The following is a 25,615-nucleotide window of genomic DNA, read 5'->3' on the forward strand; positions in this document are numbered from 1 at the left end:
GCTGAATCATGAATGGTTTATAGTGGCTGGAAGAACATTCAATCAATTTGTTTTTCTCCTCAAAATGTAGAGTATGTCTTTTTCTTTTTTTAATGTAAAGGATTCCTGAACAGGTCTTGTACAATCATTCTGGAATAATAAGAGAGTTAAAGAGAGATAAAGTACAAACCTTATGAAGTAATGACATCCCTAATTCCTGTGATCAGATCTTTTACAAACAAGATGCAGTAATGATTATATAACCTCACCTGGGACTGACTTCAGTTCTGATGGCTATTCAAATCATTCTTTGTCATGGGGAGGGGGAACATATCACAGAACCACTCATAAAGCATAATACTGTTCACACAACGATTACCGCAGTCCTTCAGCTTTGCTCAGACAGCATTTTGTAAAGTACTCAAAATAATGTCCCCGGCTTGTTGGTGGCAATTACAGCGTTGATTACACCTGCAGCACAGACTTCACAAAGGAAAGTTGAAACCAGCTCTGTTCACAGACAGGAGTTACTGGGGCAGCCTCAGCTGTGGTCATCGGTCATTTCCAGGAACCGGGTGTAGACGTCTCTGCTGCACTCTCCCTTTGCATTGAACACAAACTTGAAGTAGCTGCCATCTGCACACACAACTGGAAAGAAAAACACATTTAAAAAGTCCATTTAGATCTATTCTATCTGACAAACTGCATGTGCATGCATGAAGGTGGATGAACATGAACACACAGAAACGATCACGGAAATGTGAACCAAATGGACTGCCCAGCTCAACACCCACAAAAAGTCACAGATTAGGAATCTCTGTAATGGACCAAAATAAGTTATTTGGGTTGATTGACTCAAATTTTAAAGTTTGTCTTACCAGGCAGTAATCCTCTCTCTACCCCCCAGTCAAAATTTGGTAACTTCAAATAAAATTGAAATGGAGATATTAGCAGTTATTCTGGACCATATTTTGGGAGAGGTGCTGCTTCACTATGAAATTGAAACTCCCGCACAGCACACTTGAGTGATCCTAATCCTTAAATCCTCTTTTCTCCCTTTTCTATGAAACTGCATATCTCACCTCTTTTTCGTATTAATCACTTTTTGATTTTTTTTTTTTTCAGATGGTCCAATTCCTACAAATTATTTTATCATTGTAAAGCCACAGCTTACTCTTTCATACTATGTAGAAAAGTGGAAATTCATTTTGGCCTACTTTTTGTGGTTTTGAGCTTGGTGTCACATATTTTCCTTAAAGCCAACTAGTGCAAGACAAAAATCTGTAAGGACCTTGGCGAACAATATTTAAAAAAGCAATGAATAAGAGATGGCATAGAAGATGTCTCCCTCTGTGTGGAAGAGGAAGCGACAACTCACCTATGACTGAGTTTGCATCAGTACCAAAGGCACAGATGCACTGTGCGTTGCCAGGAACCTGGAACTTGCAGAAACTCCAGTTTGAGCTGAAGTACTTTGGCAGGAAGCTGGCCGACGCAAGGCTGCAAGAGAGACACAATTGACGATGAGTCGTAAGATATGCACAGTCCTCGACTTTATGTTCAAGACCATTATTTAAGAGTGTGGACTCTTACTACTTGTTACAAGTAGTAACAAGTAGTTACAAGAAGTTCACTCAATCACTTCCTCACGAATCCTAAATGGCAGAGTGTGTCCATTCTCCATACAATTCAATTTTATTCAATTCAATTTTATTCAACATGCTATAAAGTATAAAAAACACAAGTACATGTACACGGACATAACATATATTGCACATTAGGTTTACATAAGAAACAAAAGGAATGATGCAAACAGTTATAATTAGCATGTGTGGGAATCAGAAAAGATCATATAGGACTTATCAAGGCCGATTCCCTTACAAATGAAGCTACAAATTGTAATCAAAGATGTACATTTTCAGAATGAATCTATACCATTAGAAATTACACACAAAATTGCAAAAAGGACAAAATACACACAAAAGACAAAACAAAACAAAACAAAAAGGCAAATATCCCAATAATTATTCAGCTGCACTTTGGATTAAAAACATTCTATATCTACCATTTAAAAGATGATAATGTAGGACATTCTTTGACAATACCAGGTAACTCATTCCAGGACTTAGCTCCAATATATCTAATTGTAGTCTTACAATGTAGAGAAATGTTGTTTGAAGTCATTTAGTAACCAAGGAATATGACAGCCAGTTCTCAAATGACATGGGTTGAGAGGCAAGAAAAGCCACTACCAGGCATGTGGTTTCATCAGCACATGACATGGTCAAAATGAATCACTAATATTCAAACTATCCTAATTTTCTAGTTCTTTTGACTAATTTGACTCAACACTGTTGCTGAACATCCACCTAAATGCCACTCAATATCTCTCAATTTTGACTCTGCAAACACATTGGAATATCCTATTTCAGGTCATTTGAAAACTTTTTAGAGATGGGTAACAAGATTCACACTTTCAGGCAATTACTAGTAGCCTGTAGCACTCGAGGAAAATGAACCACTGAAATTTTCATGTACAAGTACATGTATTTTCCACTGAAAAACTAGAAAGCATATACACTTTCTATGTCCTATATTTCAATGCAAGCTCTCTGGGTATGATGTGTCATTAACAGATGCAATTTCATGCATACTCAGAATTTCCACAAGGAGACCATGACACTCCAAACATATGAATTAGAAGGGACAAGGAATTCTCACTGTGATTTCTTGTTCTTCTGAGGGTCTTCAGCTGCAAAGACATGGACTGTACCATGATCGCTGGACACACACAGCAGAGAAGAGTCCTGGTTGAAGTTTATGCTGGAGTGAAATTGTGGAGTCGGAGATAAATATGCTAACAATGTGTTCTGATTATATGTGTGTGTGTGTGTGTCGGTAAACCCATGCCAAATTTCAAAACCCATTATCTTAAATATGTGACTGCATCACAAAACCAACAAAAAGTCGCACCCCTTGATTTTACGTGAGGACTCAAAATAGGTGAAATGGGTCAAACAAGTCAATCTTGAGTTTTTCATATTTTCTGAAAGAGTTTTTCTTCTTCTACATTATTCCAAAGTTTGGGAACTTAAAATGAATGAGAAAGTGTGTTTTCAGCAGTTTTTCTACAACCCTTTCTTTCTCTGAATTAGTGAGATCAGTTATGTCTTAGAGGCCCCTTTTCATTTCTTGAAAATACTTTGCATACTCTCCACTTTCAACTTTAAAAACTTTTGAAAGGATAATGCTAGCACTTTGAAAGGAGGCATTAACCCGTTGAGGACGGCTGATTTTGCTACAATACGCATTTCCCATAGACACTTGCCCAAGTATACTCAGGACTCGTCCTCAACGGGTTAATCATGGACTGAATGTGTTAATCGAGCATACTCAATTTCAGCTTAATCTGATAATCCCTTCATTGTTGTTGCTCAGGTGGTTTACATCCTGTTTTGTCCCATTCATCGCACAGCTAGTGCAGTTTGGTAAAGATTAAGCGCTTGAACAGACTCTGTACTTCACAGCCTCTTTTCTCAGTTAACACTTTCCAGAGTATGTGCTTTCTTTTCAATATTTAGATAGATTTACTAGGAGAAGCCATTTGAATTGAGTAATAAATCATTTTAAAGCTTAGAGTCTGCTCTTTCGGAATCCGTCCTTAACTAAAAATCCATGTCTGGCGACTTTTTGTTGGTTTTGTGATGCAGGGTCACATATGCTCTTGTCGAGTTTCCACATGGTTTCTGTGGTCGATTTACAAATGTACACATTACAAAAGTAGGAAATCAAAATCCAGGGACCTCAAGCAGGTTCTGGGGGGAAACGGGTCATCAACGTATATTCAGCCAGGCTGACTGACCTAAGACTGTGCCCATATCATTGTGGGTATACTGCCAACATGTGACTATCAAACTTGATCTTTAAGCCTTGATTGTAACAATGATCGCAAGTCCTAATTATAAAATACATTTTGATATCACACTAAAACATGTACATGCTGCTTGTGCAGACATGGAATACCTTCAAAACTACACTCTGACTCAATTCATCAAAGTAAACTTATAATGTAGGCACAGATTGGAATTTCACACTTTAACCCGTTGAGGACGGATTGATTTTGCTACAACACGCATTTCCCATAGACACTTGCCCGAGTATACTCGGGACTCGTCCTCAATGGGTTAAATTTAGACCAAATTCATGGTAGTAGTGTTCACATTCTGCATGAGATACACTTCTTTAAGAACATATTTCAGTATAAACAATAAGCATGAACAGTTCACACTGCAGATTGTTATTTCAGACCTGACATCCATGAAAGCATAATATGCCCCTGTGTCTAAAGTTACTAGCATGAAGCTCAAAATGTGACATAGTCATTGTCACAACCTTGATGCATGCCAGACACAAGTGTGACATAAAAGATATACACGTGTATCACCCTAGGACACATTTCACTGCTAATGATAGATCGCCTTTGTGAGGTTTTTGAGCAAAACTTCTTCATACGTGTAGCATCTTCTTTTTATCGTTTGTGATTTTGTTGGGCAACATTTTTACCATGATTTTAATACAAATCATTTTCATTTGTTTGGTCTTTCGTCACATGTTGGATTATATAAATTTACAGAGAAAATAAATCTACCATATGCGCCTAGGGAGTACGTACCAGTATATCTGGGCTCCTCCTGCACCTCGTCTCAACTCCTGAAGCTGCTGGCCATTGCTGGTATCAAATATCCGTATCAGTGTCCCCTGGATGGGAGACAAGAACACAGAGTATGTTACGGCACATTTTGGTAAACTGCACATTTTGGTAAATTACCAAAATGTGCAGTTAACTGCACATTTTGGTGAATTTACCAAAATGTGCAGGACATTGACGGCACATTTTGGTAACTTTCTGCTCCTCCACAATCATCACAAAAACAAATTGTAAGTGCAGTTGGTTTTTGTCCCCACCGAATGAGTTCGGTAACCTAAAGGCCGTATCACACCTTTCCGGGCAAGCTACGCGGGCTTGTTGTGAATAAGGCTTTTCCAGCACGCAGGAAAATTATCTCCCCCGTAGTTGCCCAGAGGTGCGCACGCAAGTCCGATTTACCCGCAGCCAAGTTTTGAGCAGCATCTCACACGCAACTCCCAGGCAGGTACTTCAAAGTCCCTGTATGCGGCCAGGGTGGCCAAGATAATGACATATTCTGTCATTTCTGTTGGCCTTCTGCCATTCCTTCAGATGAATTTCTAATTGAGTTTTCAGTCCCACCCACCTGGCACGCAGGTCACACAGAATACCCTCAAGAAGAACATAAGTAGAATGCGTCCAGCAAGTAACATACATGCACAGCTCGTCCAAATCCTTGTCCGTCCTCAGAAATTGTCCGGTATGCTGGAAAATCCCCATACGCAACAAGCCCGCGTAGCTTGCCCGGAAAGGTGTGACAAGGCCTAAAAAAGGTTACGGGTAAAAAGGATTTGCATGCGCACCTCCGGGCGACTACGGGTGAGATACATGCTAGGTACTGTTATGTGCAGGTCATCTGCGGGGACCTCTGGGTAGTAAAAATTGTTCTTCGCAAGTCACGCGCAAGGCTTGCCCGGAAAGATGTGACAGGCCGTGTCACACCTTTTTGGGCAAGCTACACAGGCTTATTGCGAGTAGGGATTTTCCAGCACGCAGGAAAATTTTCTGTGGGCGGACAAGAATGTTTGCAAGTTTCGCGCTTGGTGTCTTATCTGCTAGACGCGTGCTACTTACTTTCTACCTGCGTGTGTTCCGTGTAACCTGCGTGAGAGCTTTGAAACAGATTCGTTTTCTGTTACGAGCGACTTACGGGTACTGTGAAGTACCTGCGTTGGAGTTGCCTCCAAGGTGCTGCCGGCAAGGGTCTCCTACTGGTGAGTGTTCTGCGTGTACCCCCGCAACTCACTCTAAACATATTTTGAGCATGCTCAAGACCTTGTCATACTGTATATTGCGGGTTGACTTGCGGGGAAGCAAATTTGCCTTGCCTGTCTTTACTGCAGGACCACATCACCTTATTTCCTTGACCGTATAATAACTCTCGAGCCCATCCATAGGCTTTTAGTTCAGTTACCAAAATGTGCAGGCAAATCCACTTTTAATTGCATATTTTGGTAACAGTTGATCCCGTCAGGTATAAGTGCACTATCGGCACATTTTGGTAACAAATTTTTTTAACCAAAATGTGCAATTTACCAAAATGTGCTGTAACAGTGTACACGGACTACCATTTTTGTCTGAGAAGCCACTGAGACTAAAGGGGGTGCACTTAATTACTGTAAAACTGAATTTTTTGTGTGCATGAAACTTTAATGAATTTCACGAGGAGCAAGATTTGCGAAAGCAAAATGTACATTTTTTTTTTTCGACACAATGCAATGAATGCAAGTGGCAGTTCACAAAAGTTTCATGCTGTGAAAAAGGCCATCGGCTTCAATTTGCAAAAGTTTCATGCCACAAATGTTTCTGGTTTTACAGTTTGTTTTACTTCCCTACCTATGTCTGTCAAGCTATATTCATCTGTAAAAGGGCAAGCAGGATTTGATTCAGTTGGACTGGATTAAATTCTGTATCATCGTCATACATGGCTCAAAGCACATTACTCGTGATTGCAATACAATTCTGAAAATATATAGTTTGACAAATGAATCACAAAAAAATGTATCAAGGACAAAGGCGCACATCAGCATATGCAATGCTGATGCACTTCAGCCCTTTCAATATGCACAAGGAGTTACAAGTACATGCTCAAATTACAGGCAGGTGACTTGCCTGGGATATGAAGAGGGAGACCGACAGAAAGAAGAACGAGTGTCTCTTTTGTTATAAATGGGATGGTACAGTTTCAGTTGAGATGGGGCTTCATGTTTCAAACATTTTTTCATGTTGATTTTTTAGATAATGAGAAACCTGTTTTGAAATAAGGAAGAGCATATAATTCTAAGAGGAATTCAAAGTTTATTTGATAAAAATTGGTTTTGAAATGGTTGAGATATCCCAAACAAAGTGACCCTAATAAAAGGTGGGTCCCACCTTTTATTAGGACTACTTTGTTCTACTTTGTTTTTTAGATATCTCAGCCATTTCAAACCAATTGTCATCGAAAAAATTTGAATTCCACTTAGAATTGTATGCTCTTTAACATTTCAAAACGTGGTTTCTAAACATCTCGCAAGAAGTTTAAGGCTGAATCATCATCTCAACCAATACTATACTATCCCTTTAACACATTGAAGACTAGCATGGATTATACTAAGGCAGGTGTCAATGGGAAATGTGTCCTCAAGCAAAAAAGCCTGTCCTTAGCAGGTTAGGGAGTAGTTCGACGGGTGCAATTTAGACTTGCACAAAGTAAAATTAGGCATGGCTGTTGGTGTGTATTCCAGCATGATGATCATTATCCCGATGGGACTGCAACAAAGTCTTGGCTCAGCCCTTGATCTGGCCCAGTCTGCATAGTCTAGGTTTGGTCCTGGTCTGGGTATAGGCCTGAGGCATGCTGGGATTGGCTTTGAAATGACAGGTCACCTCAGATAATAGATAAAGGAGAGTGCAACTCATAGAGATTGTGTTTGCACCAATATGAGTTTTTCTATTAAAGCAATGTCAGGCCTGTTGAAGTTGAGTTTAAATTCATTGTGGAGGTCCAAACTTGTTAACCTACAATAATTTGCTCAAATCTCACCCATGACTTCATGCACACACTTCACACCTTTGTGATTATCAAAGCTGCAGTTTGAGTTTCAATAATCTCTGCACAATAATGATAATGATGATGGTGACTCTAGCCATGTCACTACGCAAGGTTTTATATAAACAGAAAGTAGCACACAAGCAACATCAGAGTCTGAGAACATCTGTAATGTCTGTGAACACTTTCAAAACTGACCCAAAACTTACATGCTATACATGTATCATCCTTCAGTGATTGTAATAAAGCATAAAAGGAAGACCAATCTTGACTTCTTGTTGTTGAGTTTTTATGTATGTCAATTGCTTAGAGGAAGACTGCATGCATAGTTATTGTCAAAGAGCATACCCTATCTGAGGCTGTGGCAAGTCTCGATCCCTGGTGATTGAATGTCAAGCAGCTGAGGGCGCCCTCGTGTGCCGTGATATCCTGTGGTGGCCTGTCTGTCTGAGCGAGGTCAACGATCTGCACGTGGCCTGTCTTAGTGCCTGGGAATGCCAACAGTGAGTTGTTGCTGTTTGGACACAGGACACATAGACCTGCAACACATTGAAGACAGAAATTAGAAGCAAAAAGACTTGGGTGCACTGTACATAAGGACATTTGTGACCAGGCATCACAAAACCAACGGAAAGTTGCACGCACCTATTTTACGTGAGAACTCAAAACAGGTAATATGGGTCAACCTAGTCAATCTTTAGTTTATGACGTTTTCTGATACAGCAATTCTTCTTCTACATAATCATACTGTTTTGGATATTAAAACCAATGGCAAATTGTGTTTTTTAGAACACTGTTTTTGTAGAATAATGTGAGTAGGTATGTCTTAGAGGCCAGTATTTATTTTCTAAGAAGCAATAAAGCAAAAAAAAAAAGAAAGAAAAAAAAACCTTTACACACTCTCTTCACTTTCATCTCTTTATGACTTTTGAAAGAATGATGCTACTGCCTTGAAAGTAAGTATTCGTCATGAATAGAGTGTGCTCATAAACTGTACAAAATTTCAGTGTAATCTGATAATCCCTTCACTGTGGTTGCTATTGAGTTAACATCCTGTTTTTTGTCCTATTCATTACACAGAGCACAACTTGGAATAGATAAGTACTTGAATAGAACCTAAACTTCAAAACCTCTTTTCTAAGTGCACACTTTTCCAGGAAGTTTTGTTTTCGGTTGGGAAGATGCATTTGTGTTGAGTTATGCACCATTTTAAAGCTTAGAGCCTGCTCTAATCTACAGATACTGCATCATGTGATGCTACATGATGCACTGCAAGTAGGGAGCACAGCTACAATCAGGGTATTCTGACGCAAAAAATTTATACTAGAATGGTATAGCTATACGACGAAATTATACGTCTGAACGCTGACTAACGAAACGACGTATAACGAAACGATAATGAATCAGCATTCCATCATGTCCACTGTGCGTCTGAACGTATGGCGACCATAGAACGGTATAAATGGGCGGGGCTTAATGGCAGCAAGCACGAAAGGTGACCTTGTACCTGTCATTCACGGGTGCGCGCGAGCACCTGTTCCCCTCGTATCGGGGTCACCGCGAAACTTTCGGTATTGCTCGCACGCATGTGTAGTGTATCTACGTTTGGGAGGTTGACCCGGAAGCAGAGGGAAGTTGTGAGGTTTCCTAACCTCGAGGTTAAGATTCGTCATGTGGACGCACATCGAAGTTAGGGGGCAAGAGCTTAACCTCGAGGTTAGGGCTTGTCGTCTTAACGTAACTAATGAAACATCATTACAGGCTATGGAGTTGTGAATGTGTAAAGTTTCAAGTGGCAACTCCATTGCCAAGGTTTCTGATATCATCTTACACCCACTTACAATGTACATCACTTGGGTGATTTAAAGGGATTGTCACAAATGTACACACTAGTAGTTATGTACATGTATGATATACTGTATGCATGGCTGTTTTAATGTGTATGTACACAGGTGGACCAGATTAATGGAGAACATTCTATATGATATAGATATAGTACATACAGGTTGACCAGATCAGTGGAGAATTTTCTAGGTGGTATACAATGTAGCTACAGTACATGCATGTGACAGGAAATACATTATAGCTCACTCAAACTAGAATGATTTCTCACCCAGTCTAGAATGTTCTAGGAAGTGCTAACATATTTGGCTGAGTGAGGCACTGTCACTGTAGCCCAATGTGATTGGTAGTTATTTTTGGCAATGATGTTATGCACATAGTTAGGCAGTGAGTCATCCAGGATTCCTAGAACTTGGACTTGCTAGTATGTTCAAGTGTGTGACCCCAGGTTGGAGAAAATTACAGAATGTACTAGAAAGGGGTGAATGGATATAAAAGCCGGAGAAATTCTGATGTAGGCAGAGTACCCAACACCTCTGCTCTGAGAGTTACGTCACTTCTGGCTCTGAAGCGACTTGTTATAGTCAGTCCTGTGTTACCTGCTGACCTGTTATGTTTGTGGAGATAAGGCCTGGGAGACATTTTGCCTGCAGAGAATTTATTTGCCTACATTGGAGATAGACTCCCTATTTTAATGTCAACGGACATTGTTATGGCAAAGCTGTGACGGGCTGGATTCCTAGCTGGATAATATAAAGTGAATCATCATTCAACGCATCGACTGGACGTGGTCATCATAACGTTGGATTCTGCACATTTCGCTGTGGACCTATACCCTGGATCTATAACGTGGATTATTGCAACCAGTGCACCTGGATTTACGTTGGAGGAATCATTCATCGGTGCATCAAGGATCATTCATCTGTGCATCGAACATCGTATTTGGACATTTCCAGAGGATTACATGGACCTTGTGATTTAAGATTTGGCTGTAATACGTGTAAGTGATTTCATTACCGATTTATAATTGTTTCTATTGATCATTATTGTACTGATGTGAAAACCAATTACGGGTCTATACCCACAATATCACTGTTAATAAACCGCCTGAACATTAGTTGATTGTTTCTTTTGTGCGATCATTCTCAGAGTGATTTTGGTAGTAACAGGATCGTACAGTTTTGGTTGAGACCTAATTTCAAGTTTCTAACATTTTTTGGTGAGATAGTGAGAAACCTCTTATGAAATATGAAAGAGCATGTAATTCTGTGAGGAATTCAACATTTGATGAAAATTTGTTTTGAAATGGCTGAGATAGCCAAAAAAGATTGATTTCTAATAAAGTGTGGGACCCACACTTTATTACGATCACTTTGTTTTACTTTGTTTTTGGATGTTTCAGTAATTCCAAACCCGATTTTCATCAAATAAACTTTGAATTCTTCTTCAAATGGTATGCTCTGTACTATGAGTGTTTTCTTGGTATCTCGCAAAAAGTTAAAAGCCTAATTCTCATCTCCACCAATACTGTACCATCCCTTTAACCCATTGAAGATAAGCCCTGAGAATACTCGGGCAGGTGTCTATGAGAGATGCGTGCTATAGCAAAATCAGTGCGTCCTCAACGGGTTAAGGGGTAGAACAACTCACCTTTGGGGTTGGGGCTGGTATCGAAGACATGGAGCTGTTGAGGGTTCTGTGTGAATGTATACACTTTGATCATAGAGTGTAGCACCACTACAATTCTGTCACATGAAAACAAGCAGAAAGAAAAATTAGCTAACACTTGAATTGATCTTAGGTATTTTCATCATTTTATAGGGACTACACTACTGGTTAATAATGGACTGCAACACTGCATCAATTATGACATAGATGAAATGGGGAATCCAAGGGAATCCAAGGATACAAAGTGTATAGTATCATCAGTAGCAGTAACTTGATAACAATATGAATAATAACATTCAATATCAAAAGGATGCATGCAATTTGAATGCAATTTGGTGTAAAGCTTTACAATATCATTGGCACCTGTGTGAATTTTTAGCTTTGCAGAAATTCAAAGGGCCAGCGTCAGAGGGTCAAAAACCAAGAATATACTACAAATACGGTGAACGAAAGTCAAGGTGTGCAAATACATATCTATCAAACCAGTGGGCAGCAAGACATTTTTGATGATCACTTGAATATGACAGCACATCATCATAACTGGCGTTCACTGGCAGCTAATACAGGAAGCTTTGATAATTCAACTAAACCAAGATAAAGCGGCTTTTACATAAATAGCTAAAGATTATGTAATTTTTCTTGCGTTACACTGAAAAAAGATGTCTGCTTTATAGTCTTGCAAAAGGACGTAAATTACACATCTGAAGACATAAAATGAAAGAGAACTTAGGTTTTTTCAATGAATATGAGACATGACAGAGTGACAATGCTGATCAACAAAGATTATTAGAATAACTACCATTGATAGCTACATACAATTTCAAAGTGCTTATGACTGATGTTGAACACAATTTACACATCCTGTTCTCAGTAACTTCTCCTTTCAATAATAAATCAGCATGAAGACAGGTCCTCCATAGTTGAAAACGAATCATAACAACCCCACTCTGCTTGAGGCTGGACCAACCTTTTTCTATAAAACTGATATCATGGGAATTTTACACAGAAAGATGAGTATTCTTACCTGTCTCTTCGTAACCGCACACTTTTGACCTCGCTGGAGAATTCAAGCTCAATGACTGGCTTTTTCTTCAGGTCATCCCAGATCATAGCTGGAAATACACGCAAGCAATGAGCAAAGACACAGGTCATATAAGGGTAGTGCTTTGACTGTCATACAAACCCATGCAACATGCAGTGAGTCTATCATTTAACCCACTGAGGACGAGTCCCGAGTATACTCGGGCAGGGGTGCTATGGAAAATGTGTGTTGTAGCGATATCAGTCCGTCCTCAACGGGTTAAAAGATAAAAAGCATAACTACAAAAAAAAAAAAAAAAGTTTAAACTACAAAATGTTACAAGAAGAGCACTTGCTATTACAATTGTAGGTATTCTTTACAAATTCAAGGGCACCAATATGCTAAAAAAAAAGTCTCCCTCATCTTCTTACACTTTCTTGCATATTACACTGATTATGTCACCAACCCTAAACCTGAGAAAGAATTTTAATCTGGTGATTTTGGTGACAAACATACAAACTAGATCATTTCAAAATGAAAATCTGATATGCAACAAATGAACATACTGTGTTGATGGTTCAGCACAGTCAACCATTTCTCAATTTCAAGGCTTTTTTTTTCTGACAAATCTGTGCTTGCCTAGTGGCTTGTTTTCTGTAGTAAGTTCAAACAAATGAAGCACAACATGCTACTAGCCACTAGAATTTTTTGATTCTGGAGAATTAAAAAAACATGCATATAATAATATTGTATATTAATCCAGAAATCAATGTTCAGTGACTTTTATCATGGATTTGCTACTGGGTGTATTTGTGTAATGCTTCACAATGTGTGGTCAGTAAACGTTATCATTTTTTAATATAAACTGTATTCCACATTTCAAAAGAAGCCAATGTCCAAAAATTAAAGTGTACTGAGTGAAAGTAGTGTAACACATCAGTGAAAGTTTGAAGGAAATCAGGCAATCAATTCAAAAGTTTATGACGTCATTCTGGACAATATAAAGAAAATATATGGAGAATTCCACAAGATTTCATTTTCATATTGTTTCTGACATGTTAAGGGTAATATTAGTCCCCCTGCTGTCTGAAAGAGGTATTACATCAAGTGCTCTTTCATTATGCTAGAAAAGTGAACATATGCTCAATTTTCTTTATTTTTTTCTCTATATTGATGTCCATAATGAGGTCATGAAGTGTAGTCGTCTCCATATCCAGGAATAATGGCACCAAAACTTTAAAATTGTACCACTTTTTAACAGATACATTGCAGCCCAATTTTCTTTTAACTGTCGTTGATGTGTTCTACTCGTATTGCTGCTTTCACTCAATGCACATTCTGGGCTTTGGTTTAATACATGATGGAGTGGGTGTCAGTTGCACCCACACTCCAGATATGGCAAGGGAATTCCAACACATGGTGATCACCATACATGAGTGTTGTCTTACCTTTATTAGGGGGGTAGTGGGGGTTTTTCCCTCCTCCCACCAAGGCAAGGTAGTTGCACCTGAAGAGCATTTCCACATGTCCAACACCACCATCTGTGAAATCTGTTGATACAAGGGGAATGAATTCAATGAATGTGGTTCAGTAATGACAGTTACATGATAATGAGGAAAAAAAGACTTGCAAAAATTTCGATTTTTACAGTAACTGTACCACCTCTAATACTGTAAAACATGATATATTCGCGGCATGAATTTTTCGCAAATTGGAGCCGACAGCCTTTTTTGCAGCATGAAATTTTCGCAAACTGCCACTGGCATTCAATGCTTATAATAGTGTAGACAAGAACTTTCGCGTGCATTTTAATTTCGCAAATCTCTGCGCTCGCGAAATTAAAATGCACGCGAACATTCCTCGTTTAACAGTACAACGTAGGTCAAAAAAAAGGTCACAAATCCCTGGATACATTTTTCCCGTATTTGTTATGACAACTTAATGTTGCTGTCAATATTTGAATGAACACACACCTTGATAACCGACAATATCTAAAGATAACATTTAATAGAGAATACATGAATAGGCATAATACTGACAAAAAACCTAAACAAACAAACCTGGGATGAGTATGAGCAACATCTACAGAGATGGTGATTGTTCTGAAAGAAGTAATTCATATTTACTGGGCACTTTGAATTGGCCCCAAATAATCACCAAAAAGGTGATGATTTTTAAAATAAGATAATCTACAAGAATTTGACCAACTTGATAAAATGAAATCATGTGCTAATGCACTTTCCCATTTTGCTGCACCTTTTAAAACCATAAAGATGTACATGTTGTATAGTTTGGCATGTTGAGTTCAGCACTCAATGCAGAAATAGTGTAGTCTCAGTATTTTTTTTTTCTTTTTTTTGGTCACTATTTCCAAATACAGTGTATGCGTGCTCTATAGGGTCCTACATGTACAATATGTACTTCTACAGGGCAACTACTGAAGCTGCTTGTCACATCAGGGGTTGATGGGTCAAGGGTCAAACCTGCTGAAACACAAAAAAAAAAAAGGAGGGGGGGGGGGAAGGGGCCTGGGAGAGTGGGGTGACACTGAGATACATGTAACTTCAACTGAGTGTCTATCTTCCTATAGATACGTACATAATAGTGCCTACTCTGAAAAGAAAGTGATCACATTTTCAACATGTTTTCTTTTCCCCATTGTGGTACCCCATGAGCATGCATGGCCACTGATATCTAATCTCTGTCCACTATTTTGAAACATAACTGTGCCATCAATGCCTAGTTGATTTAAATTGAAAAACAATATTACCCCAGAAACAACAACCTACATGTATACATGTTGACACTAAAAAATCCTGCCAAGCTACATTTTAACTTGTGTGCTAAGAGCTTGCTGGATTTGTACTGCATATACAACTGTAACTGCACACATTTGAATACCAGTTGCAAAATCTCTGAACTGTTGACAATGTAAAAGACTAGTGATAGATTGCCTTTCAGTATCAATATGCACCCACAGCCTGTATGTCAAAACAGGTATTCTGCATTATCATCAATATATCTTCCTCTTCATCTGCCACCCCCACCCCCCCCCCCCCAAAACACACACACACACACACAAACACAACAGAGTAATGATTCCCTACACCACAGATATGACACCCCTTTTTGTGAATGCATGGAAATTACCACAATAGTCAGTGTGTACAGGACAAAACTCAACACTGTTTAAATATGATCTTTTATGATACTTATAGAGAAAAAAAAATTAATATGGAATACGCTTGTACATATAAATAAAAGACATTAAATGAAATTTGAAAAATATACAACCATCAAACGGGGATTTTGTGTTTGTATAAATTTAGTTTTTACAATTCTTGACATAGGAGTGTTTATTATCGCATAAATAGCATAAGAGCATGTTGTACAAGCCTCATCTTTACCATTTTTGAATTGAATGTCATATTCAAATTGGTGTTAAGATTGGTACTGTATGCTTTAACTTTTTTTGAAAAGTAAAATGTCTACAGGATAATCAAAACACTCGAATCAGGTAAGGATAAACTAGAAATGTCACTATAGCGACTGGTATGCCTCCACCATATCACATGGTTCTCCTAATAGATAGTGTGTAGACCCTGACAATGTGAGATGATTGGGAGCAGTAATTTAAAAAATGTTCCGAGTTATCACATTTCATGCACTACAAGTATACGAGTAGATATGTACAAGTAGGTCATTTGTGGGTCAGTTGTATCAAAAAACATCCTACACTGTACCATATAAACATTTTGCAATAAAGCCTAAGATATAAGGAGATATCAATACTTTTCTCACTAAACCATAAATGTAGACAGTTTAGTCTAGAAACAATTTTATTATATTTATTTGCTCATTGATTATACTGATTAACTTTTTTACACTGATTGTTTCTAGCCCTAACGCACAAAAGCTGGGTTCTTGTTTCATCTGCAAATGGTAAACAATGCCTTTAAGTTTATAAATGCAAACAATGCATAATTTCCAATGGTGCAGAAAAGTGTAATATACAGAGTTCTGTAAGCATTCAATAATAGAATTTTAGCACTTCAGCCTGACCTTTAACCTTGACCTTAACCTTATTACAACTGTAATTTCCAAGAGAATTATTGTCAGGCAGTACATGCATGTAACATACAACCTGCATAATATGTACATACCAGGGAGGTGGAAAGAGACCCCCTCCCTGGTACATACAAAGTTTCATGAAGATAACTTTAATATTATTTAGTCATTTCCGAGGCATGGAGAAAAAAGTTAAATTTTAGCATTTTTACTTCACATTTGAAATTTGACCCCATAGACCAAAACTTTCCCAAGAGAATCTTTATCTGGTAATACATGTATACACTATATGTGACCGTGTACCTCAAAACGAACATAAAATCGCACACACTGATTTTGCGTGAGGACTGAAAATAAGTGAAATGGGTCAACCTATCCGAACTTGACTTTTTCATATTTTCTGAAAGAGCGGATCTTCTTTTACATTATGCTAAAATTTGGTATCATAAAACGGGCAGGAAAGTGTGTTTTTTTTAGCAGTTTATCTCGAACATTTTTGGTAGAATAGTGTGATTAGGTGTGTCTTTAGAATGCCTTTTTCATTTCAGAAAAACCTTGTCCACACTCTTCACTTTCAACTCTAATAACTTTTGAAAGGATAGTGCTACTGCTTTGAAAGTTGGCATTAATTATGAACAGAATGTGTTAATGAGGCATGCTTAATTTCAGTTTAATCTGATAATCCCTTTATTGTTGTTACTCTGGTGGTTTACTTCCTGTTTTTTGTCCGATTCATCACACAGCCAGCACGGTTTGGTAAAGATTAAGCGCTTGAATAGACAATGTACTTCAGAGACTCTTTTTTGAGTTCACACTTTTCCCGAGTTTGTGCTTTCTTTCCAATATTTAGATAGGTTAGGAGAGTCCATTTGATTTGAGTTATACATCATTTTAAAGCTTAAAGTCTGCTCTTTCAGAATATGGTCTTAACTAAAAATTCATGTCTGGCGACTTTTTGTTTGTTTTGAGGTGCAGGGTCACATATAAAGTTTAGAGAAAAAAAAAACAACTTCAGGCATTGCATAAATATGTGGAAATTTTGTAATGTTTATAATTTGACCTTGACCTTTGACCTTGCGAACATGCTTCTTAAAGTTGAAAGGCACAATTCCGTCCACTCATACACACACATGCCAAGTTTCACTGGGATAACTCAAATGGTTTTAAGTTTATACGTTCACAAAATTGATTACGAATGGATGGAAGGACGGAGGGACAGAAAGACAGACAGACTACCTGAAAATATAATGCCTCTGGTGACACTTTGTGACAAAGGCATAAAAACAGTTTCACTTTGAATCGATCTCTTAACAAAGATTTCCTAGATACACTAATATGAGCGGGACAAAGCTAACTAGTGTACAATATCACGGTCTTGACAACACTGACCACCATACAAACCACCACAAAGGCTGTTAAAGACTTCCAACTTATCACTTTGACAAAATTACTTTCAGTTCCTTTCAAAGGGGTAGAGTTGACAGTTTAAAGACAATATAAAGTTTTGGTATTACCTCGAAAGTTTCCCTGAATTTCCTTGTCTTAGTTTGTGTTTCAGGTTAAAGTACAGTGTACCTTTCATATAACTAACACTGTGAGACTTACTCGCCCCAAAGTGCTCTCATGTCTTAGTAATCATGCAATAATGGTTTCGTACCAGAGCCGCCGCCGTACGGCGGACGCGTACATGGAGTCACTTTGAAGGGCAAATCCAACGATTTAGCAGTTAATTCTCACGCCGTTTTCAGAGTATGTTGTCTAGTAGGCCTATATGAGGAGTCTATATCAAATCTTTAAGGTAAAGGGTGTATATTCTATGTAAAATAAGTAAGTTTTCATGCGGGAACGTAAGCGGGATTTCCGAGTGCGACGTGCGTAAATGTTTGGGACGAACATCTTCGGACGTCTTGACCCACAAAGGTATGTGAAAAACACTGGAAAATGCTGTTAGTTTTCGAATTTTTGACCCATTTTATAAAACAAATGATGCACAGGATTATTTCGTGGGTATTTCGTGGGTATTAACAATGTAATGCAACATGCACTCGGCTTCGCCTCGTGCATGTTTCACAATTGTTAATACCCTCGAGTGCACTATACGCCTATACGCATGATCCTGAATGCTACAATGCGAAGCCCCATTACGCTATGCGTATGGGGCTGCTGGTCGCAGTTAATTGCATGATTACTAAGAAATGAGAGCACTTTGGGGCGAGTAAGTCTCACAGTGTTAGTTATTTGAAAGGTACTTTAACCTGAAACACGGAAATTCAGGGAAACTTTTGAGGTACCAAAACTTTTTATCTTTAAAGGGACTGTACAGTACTGGTTGAGGTAGGGTTTCATGTTTTGAACATTCCTAAGTGAGATAATGAAAAGCCTCTTATGAAATATGAAAGAGCATGTAATTTTAAGAAGGATTCAACGTTTATTTGATGCAAATTGGTTTTCAAATGGCTGAGATATCCAAAAAAGTGCTAATAATAAAAGGCGACATGCCCCAACTTTATTAGTATCTCTTTGTTTCACTTTGTTTTTGGATATCTCAGCCATTTCAAAACCGATTTTCATCGAATAAACTTTTGATACCCTTTAGAACTGCATGCTCCTTGACATCTCATAGAGTGGTTTCTGAATATCTCACAAAATGTTAAAAGCTAAATCTTCACCTCGACCAGAACTGTACACACCCTTTAATACTAAATTTTGACTGTGATGTTATGCATGAATTTGAAAATGAAACAGAAGTTACACAAGAACTGAATCCAACAGAAAACAAGTTGAACAAAGGCAACACAATGACCGGTTCATTTCTACAGTATGCCAAACCAGTAAATGTTCCTTATACATAACTTGATGCTCTTCTGAATAATGTGTGATGACCCTAAAACTTTAATGTGAATAACAGTACTTCCTAGTTTTGTTGTGAAGGCAGGAAAGCCATTCATTATCCCAGACACCATTTACATTCAATGCCTTTTTCATAGTTGTGTGTTTCTTCCATTACGTGGTAATCACTTTCGAAGTCTCCTGACATGCATCTCCTAAAAAACTTAGAGGTATTTCTAAGTCTGTAAAAAAAAGTGTTTTTCCATCCATAGGTCTTTCCCTCATTCGCTGTGTATACTGCAGCATGGTACATTAATCGCTTTATTGTCACATGGTCTAATCAGCGAATAATTTTCCTGGTATCGCATCGCAATTTGCTATGCATTTTTACACTACTGCTACACAAACTAAGTTTTGTGTAGCATTTTTATTCCATAAAACTGTACAGGATACCATTCAAAATATTGTTCATCAGCTGAAATTACTAATCAAATACGAGTCTGAAAATTATTCCCTGCTAATACCAGTTGGCCCAACTCCCAGATCATCTGAGATTAATACAGCTATTAAAACCCAGTTGGTCTACTAGCAATTTGGTCTAATGGCCATTAAGATTTGGTCTAATCATCAGTTTGTCTATACTGTAAAATGGATATTTTTGCACAAGTAATTATTCACGCTGGGCTGCACTGGGTGAGATGAATTTCATGTGTTTTTAATTCCATGGGATCAAGACATTCTTTCATTGTGCTTTAATTTTCGCGGCAGCTTCTGGCTGCGCGAAATGCGCAAAAAGTTCAACACGGTCCGGAAAATGTCCTCTTTTACAGAACCAACATTGACTAATTTGACAAAGTTCACAGCTTTTCAAACTGTGCAAGTTTTCAAGCCCAATGAGAAGAGCCCTAATGTGGGGATTCCCCAAAGGAGTTTCAGTGGTGAAAGCTGATGAGAGTTTCCTGTCAAAGTTGACTGGGTGCACTGATTTAATCTGTGGTGCGATGCTACAAGTACAACGTAAAAGGCCTGATCACACTACATACAGTTATTTTTCGTGACAAACAAAGCTGGATCTCATTGTGTGCTGTACTCTCGGATCAAGTTTAGTGCTCCACTGTTGCTCGGAAGAGCATCTGCAGCTGTGGGGAAAAGCTTACTTGCTCCAATGCAACTTTCCAACCCTTTCCTTAGTTTTGTGTGTGTGTGTGTGTGTGTGTGTGTGTGTGTGTGTGTGTATGTGTGTGTGTATGCGTGTATACTATACTAAAGAATGTCCAGAAGTGCATACAAGTGGAAAAGCATTTATAAGTACTTTTCTCTGTAAAAGCTTCTTTTCATACAGTGTTGTAAATTTCACACTATTCTTATTTTTCATTTTAAAAAATCAAGATTTTTTTTAATAAATGCATATTTTTCAAGAATATTACAAAAGGATATTACCAAAGTCCTCAAAAGAAATATAATATGAATATATAAGTTACATATTAAATCTAACACTCAAAGTACATGTAGTACTGAAAATAACATCTTGAGTATCAATGGCATACAAAAATAAAGTCCATTCAGTTCAATGACCTGATCACATGGGATTACTAGTATTTAGTGCTGCCAGCACCTTTTATCCAACTACTTAACTTTTTAGAACATTTGAAGTTTTATCATTTGTCTTAGTGTATCATTAGGTGTTTATCACAGTACATATTTCACATTGCAAACATGGTACAGGTACATTTTAGTCTCATTTGTAACAGTGCATAACCTTGCCAAGCCACATAAGGTTATCTGCAACAACTCTGTTCATGCTGCACATGCTCTTTTTTAGATAATTTTCTACTATGGGGGTGGGGGGAGGAGGAGGGAGGGGGGCATCATTGGAAATGGAATTTTTGCCTTCTCTTACCTTGTCTCTCCTTTTCCTTGAGGGGATCACAATTGTACACCCGGAAGCCATTTTCCATGCCACAGGCAAAACAACCTGGTGTGAAAAAAAGAATTGAATGAAGTGTGTGTGTGTGTGATATTTATATCATGGAATGCTTGGTTGTGATTGTAAGGAGGCACAACTACAACACCATGTACATATGGGACTGTGTGTTTTGTGCAACCACGAAGAAGACATCCCTTTTACAAATAATTCAAAAAATTATATTCCAAATTCATAAAGTAATCCCAATCTGCAGCTACAAAACAATTGAGATACATTTGTAAGTGACTTCATTATCAAAGGGCACACAATCACCTCTTTGACTGTTTAAAACATTTGGGCAATTCCGCAGTTAGGTGGACATGACATGGATAAAAGAAATGTGCCTCTTTATCTTACCCTTTGATCTAGGTATCAACTAATGCCATGGATGTTCACCAATCATTAGGGTCTTTCAAATTCAGTAGATTTTATTTTTCGTATTTATTGATTTTGCGAGAGCTAAAACCATCATTTAAAATGTACATGTGGGACTGGGGACGCTGAAATTCACTTAAATGCAAATTACAGTGGGTTCCTTTGAAATTTTTTCCTCAAAGTTTTGCTAAAGGGTAAAAGATGAATACATTTAAATACTCCAGAAGTCATGTGACATTTTATCAATTACAAAAGGGTGAAATGACCTGCGGAATTACTCCGGACAAATGTAACATTACTAACCGTAACGTTACTAACCATGCTTTTGGGGGTCTAGCTAAAAAATTATCAGTCGAACTGCTAAAAAAATTTGCATGAACATTTGTCATGATGCAATAATTGAAATTAATGCAACACTTTGTTTGAAGTAACTTGAATTTTTGCACACTTTTTGTTACAAGACATTGATTTTTTTGTCATGTCCTTTTTTCGTAACGTTACTAACCAGCCCTTTAAGTTGCTATAGCAATTCTAATATTTCTTGGATTGTGTTCATTCTTTTCTGTATCATAAACCTGGGGAGGATGAACATGTTTTTGACATAATTTTGACTTGAAATGAATAAATGGTAATTTAGTGGTAAAAACAAATATCTAAATTTGTTCAAATGTAACGTTACTAACCGCGGAATTGCCCATTTGCACATCTGCAAACTAGATCAAAATATTCAATTAATTAATTTTGCAGCCCATGATGTTGGCTGACATCACTACACTCAATAATATCCTTCTTTTTGTAAAGTTTATTTCTTTTTGTTAATGTTCCATCAGCATTCTGATACAATTTTTACTGGTAGAGGCCCACTAGAGGGGTGTATCACATGGCCACTGTACATGATCATGTTGTATGCAAACATAAGATTTATACCAACAAGAAAAAATTCTATTCTATTCAATTTTCGGACACTTAAGCTTTTTTGCAATATTTATTCAACTCAAATAATTTTCCACAAAATGAAATCAATAATAATGTTTGTCACATATATCAAACTAATTTTTCGCAATATTGATTTTGTTAAACCGATCGTAAAATTTCACAAAATCCCCAAATATTATCACCTTGTCAATTCCCCAAAATTCGGACAGCGTCTCCAAAATCCGGACACGCGTGCAATGTCAGTACGCACAAGGCCGCTGAAAAATCTGCGCGCGCCATACCTTGTTGACGCAAGGTTGCATTGGGGATGTTGCGGCGCCCGTTCGTGTCCGAAGTTTGGGGACTCTCCACTTGCATTCAGCCCCTGTACATTCATTCACTGCATCTGCACGTACGGAGATTTTGGTTTTCTTTTGTGTTTTTGAGGATACCATCACACTCTGAGCTTGCGATAATTTTCAATTTTTAGCGCTTTTTCGGCGACCCCGATTCTTAACACGGGCCCTATTTTGTGCGCGCTTAGGAAAAATCGCGGCGATTCCGCGATTTTGACGGCAAAATTTGGGATTTTAGATGGATTTTTGGAGGTGACTCAGGCATTTTCGTGTGGTGAACGAGTGTGCTAGTATGTGAAACGATGTGATATGCTTGTGCTGTGACAGTCGACTTTGCTGCCTTGTGATAAGTGGTAAGTGTCCGGATATTGGAGGCCGTCGGAAGATTGGGGTTCTTACTCTAATAGGCCCTTAATCATGAGCAAAATTGGTATTCTGTAGACGTAATCAAGTTATGATTAAGTCCCCTGTGATCATCTTAGGTTCCTCCCATCTAATTGTTATTCCATCCAATCAAACGCGTTGTTAGAAGCCAAAATGATGACTATGCGCGCAAATATGCCCTCAATGCGCGCTTCTCCACACCCCCTGTAATTACAACCCACGCATGAGCTCCGTGCGCACACTCCGGTCTTGACCACAACGCGAAGATCTAGACCTCTTTGCTCACATAAAATGACACAATTCCTCGAAGACCGCCTAAATTTCTTTTTTCTCTCAATTCTACGGATTCCATAACAACAAAATTCAACTGCTCCTCAGTTACCAAAGACGGTAAGCATTGTTGTAGTGGCCAAGAAAAAAATGCTGTATGCTTAATACCGTGGTAGTTAATGACACTCTTGCTTTGGTATCATTTTTTTCCATTAACTTCCATACTTAATTAAATTACACGCTCAGAATACCGATTTGTAATTAACTCTGTGATTAAGTCCTCTCTAGAGGAGTACACGCATTGATACGCACAAGCGTGTGCGTAAGACTTTCCCGCCAAGATGCCTTTACCTTTACCTTTACCGAAGATACTGGAAGATTGCTGTGTAGAAGCAAAGATGAAGCAAATGCCTGTTGTCATGGTAGTTAATAAACCCCTAAGAGTGCCCTACATTGTACTTACAACTTGGTAGCTCTCAGAATACCGATTCGCTAATTAAGTTAATCATACACTTAATTAACTATACACAGCCCAGTCGCCGCTGTACATACGTAGCGCGACAGGGCTGTACCAACGAAGCTCCAAACACGAAGAGGGTCCAACGATCTCATGCGATCGGATTGAATTTTGATACTTTAGATCATTTTTTTTGTCACTTCAAACTCATCTGACGAACAAAATGATAATGAGACTTCATATCTATGCTATGAATATTGAAATTTAGATTTGATAACTTACCTAAAATGATGGTTATATGCAGCATGTGTGAACGGTTCACGAACGGTACATCGTCTTTCACGCCAGGCCATTTCCAATATCCGGGAGGTCACATGATCTGAATGCCCTTTCAAAAGGTCGCGCTGTCGACCGTGCTGCTACACCAACACTCAAGCAGCGCACATCGCACGCACGCAAAAGATTTCCGCAGAGATCAAGGCGCCATTTTGAATTCTGCAACGATGAACCCTGACGGTGTTAGGGAATCCGCCAGAAAGTATCATTTTTTGGTTCCACGGACTTATCACGAGGGCTCTCAATGGACTTGTGAACCTTCTGTAATACAAGCATGCACTTAAGGTGAGTAACGTTCGGTAACGTGTACATTGTTTATAAAGAACGTATGAATTTTCATAAGTTTTGTAGTTGTGTTGTGGTTCCCCACTTTGTAGGTGCCCGCTCGTTGGTCAGACGCTGTATTCGCGTAGCGTATTAACAGCGTCTGGTCGGGCTAACACTTAATAATCCCTCAGAATACAGCCCCAGCATGTTCAAATCAATCTCTATTCACGACATAGGGGACCTAGATCTAGACCCTATTGTTTCACAGACCCGTGCACTGCACTGCACTGCTGGATTGGGATCCCTGCCGACAATACTGCTGTGCTGTGTTACTAGTGTTAGTACCCAGGTAACGGTAAATTTATACAGAATACAACAAAGTACACTCCTAGGGTGGCTGTAAGTAATTTACCAAAATAAAGTAATTGTAGGGCAATCATATGGCAGACGTTGGTCCGTCAGATACTTCTACGACATTCGACAAGTGTTTTGCTGGTCATGAAATTGTAAACTTACAGGTGTTGGTGTACTTAAAGGACTGCAAGAGTACACATGCATGGTTTCCTACATGCTGTCGTGTGTGAAGGCCTAACTGTACTACAGTGTGGTTACGTTAGGGAGTAATACTCACCGTGATCTTGATTGAAACCGGCGTACAGGAGGTTGTTATCGTACGAGTTCTCTGGACCTAAATTCATCATGACCAATTTCTCGTGACTTCCCCAATATTTTATCAGCTATCTATCTTCTCCAATACATCGATCGTCTGGTAAATCAACTTATTAGATGCTAAGATAATAATGACTTCAGTCTATTTCTTCGTGCTCCCCCTCCCTCACATCACGCTGGTGCATGCTGTGGTGGTGGTGGTGGTGTGTAGCCTTCTGTAGTTTTTGTGTGTATGTAGGTAGCGGTCGGTCGCGCGGTCGGGGCTCTTGCGTTTTCCTATCTTCTCACGAAAATAACACCCATTGAACACTTGGCTGCGGAGTTTATATCGGATCGCAAATTCAGTGAGTGGTCAAATGCCCATCCTGCTAATTGACGCAAACTATTAATGCAAACTGATGCAAACTGATGCAAACTGACGCAAACTGACGCAAACTAATGCAAACTCAATGTAAACTACTAATTAATGCAAACTAACGTAAATTACTAATTAAT

General features: G+C 38.5%; 1 protein-coding gene across 1 annotated transcript; it reads right to left on the reverse strand.

The window, feature by feature from the left end:
* Nucleotides 1–195: 195 nt before the first annotated feature.
* On the reverse strand, nucleotides 196–25,258 carry LOC140231636 (WD repeat domain phosphoinositide-interacting protein 3-like). Its single transcript, XM_072311786.1, has 10 exons — nucleotides 25,083–25,258; nucleotides 21,026–21,100; nucleotides 13,677–13,778; nucleotides 12,232–12,319; nucleotides 11,190–11,284; nucleotides 8,046–8,236; nucleotides 4,652–4,737; nucleotides 2,701–2,802; nucleotides 1,358–1,479; nucleotides 196–627 (listed from the first exon to the last, which is right to left on the reverse strand). The coding sequence occupies exons 1-10, from the start codon at nucleotides 25,150–25,152 to the stop codon at nucleotides 521–523; spliced, it is 1,038 nt and encodes a 345-aa protein (XP_072167887.1). The 5' UTR covers nucleotides 25,153–25,258; the 3' UTR covers nucleotides 196–520.
* Nucleotides 25,259–25,615: the final 357 nt, after the last annotated feature.

Source organism: Diadema setosum, chromosome 8, assembly GCF_964275005.1.
Source record: "Diadema setosum chromosome 8, eeDiaSeto1, whole genome shotgun sequence".
Taxonomy (NCBI): domain Eukaryota; kingdom Metazoa; phylum Echinodermata; class Echinoidea; order Diadematoida; family Diadematidae; genus Diadema; species Diadema setosum.

Bases quoted from the DNA above. Each gene is read 5' to 3' on its own strand.
- LOC140231636 (XM_072311786.1), bottom strand. From the start codon at position 25,152: ATGATGAATTTAGGTCCAGAGAACTCGTACGATAACAACCTCCTGTAC. The intron at 13,779-21,025 runs GTAAGAGAAGGC...TTGTATCAACAG, and splicing joins CAAGGAAAAGGAGAGACAAG to ATTTCACAGATGGTGGTGTT. The intron at 628-1,357 runs GTGAGTTGTCGC...TTTTCTTTCCAG, and splicing joins TGATGCAAACTCAGTCATAG to TTGTGTGTGCAGATGGCAGC.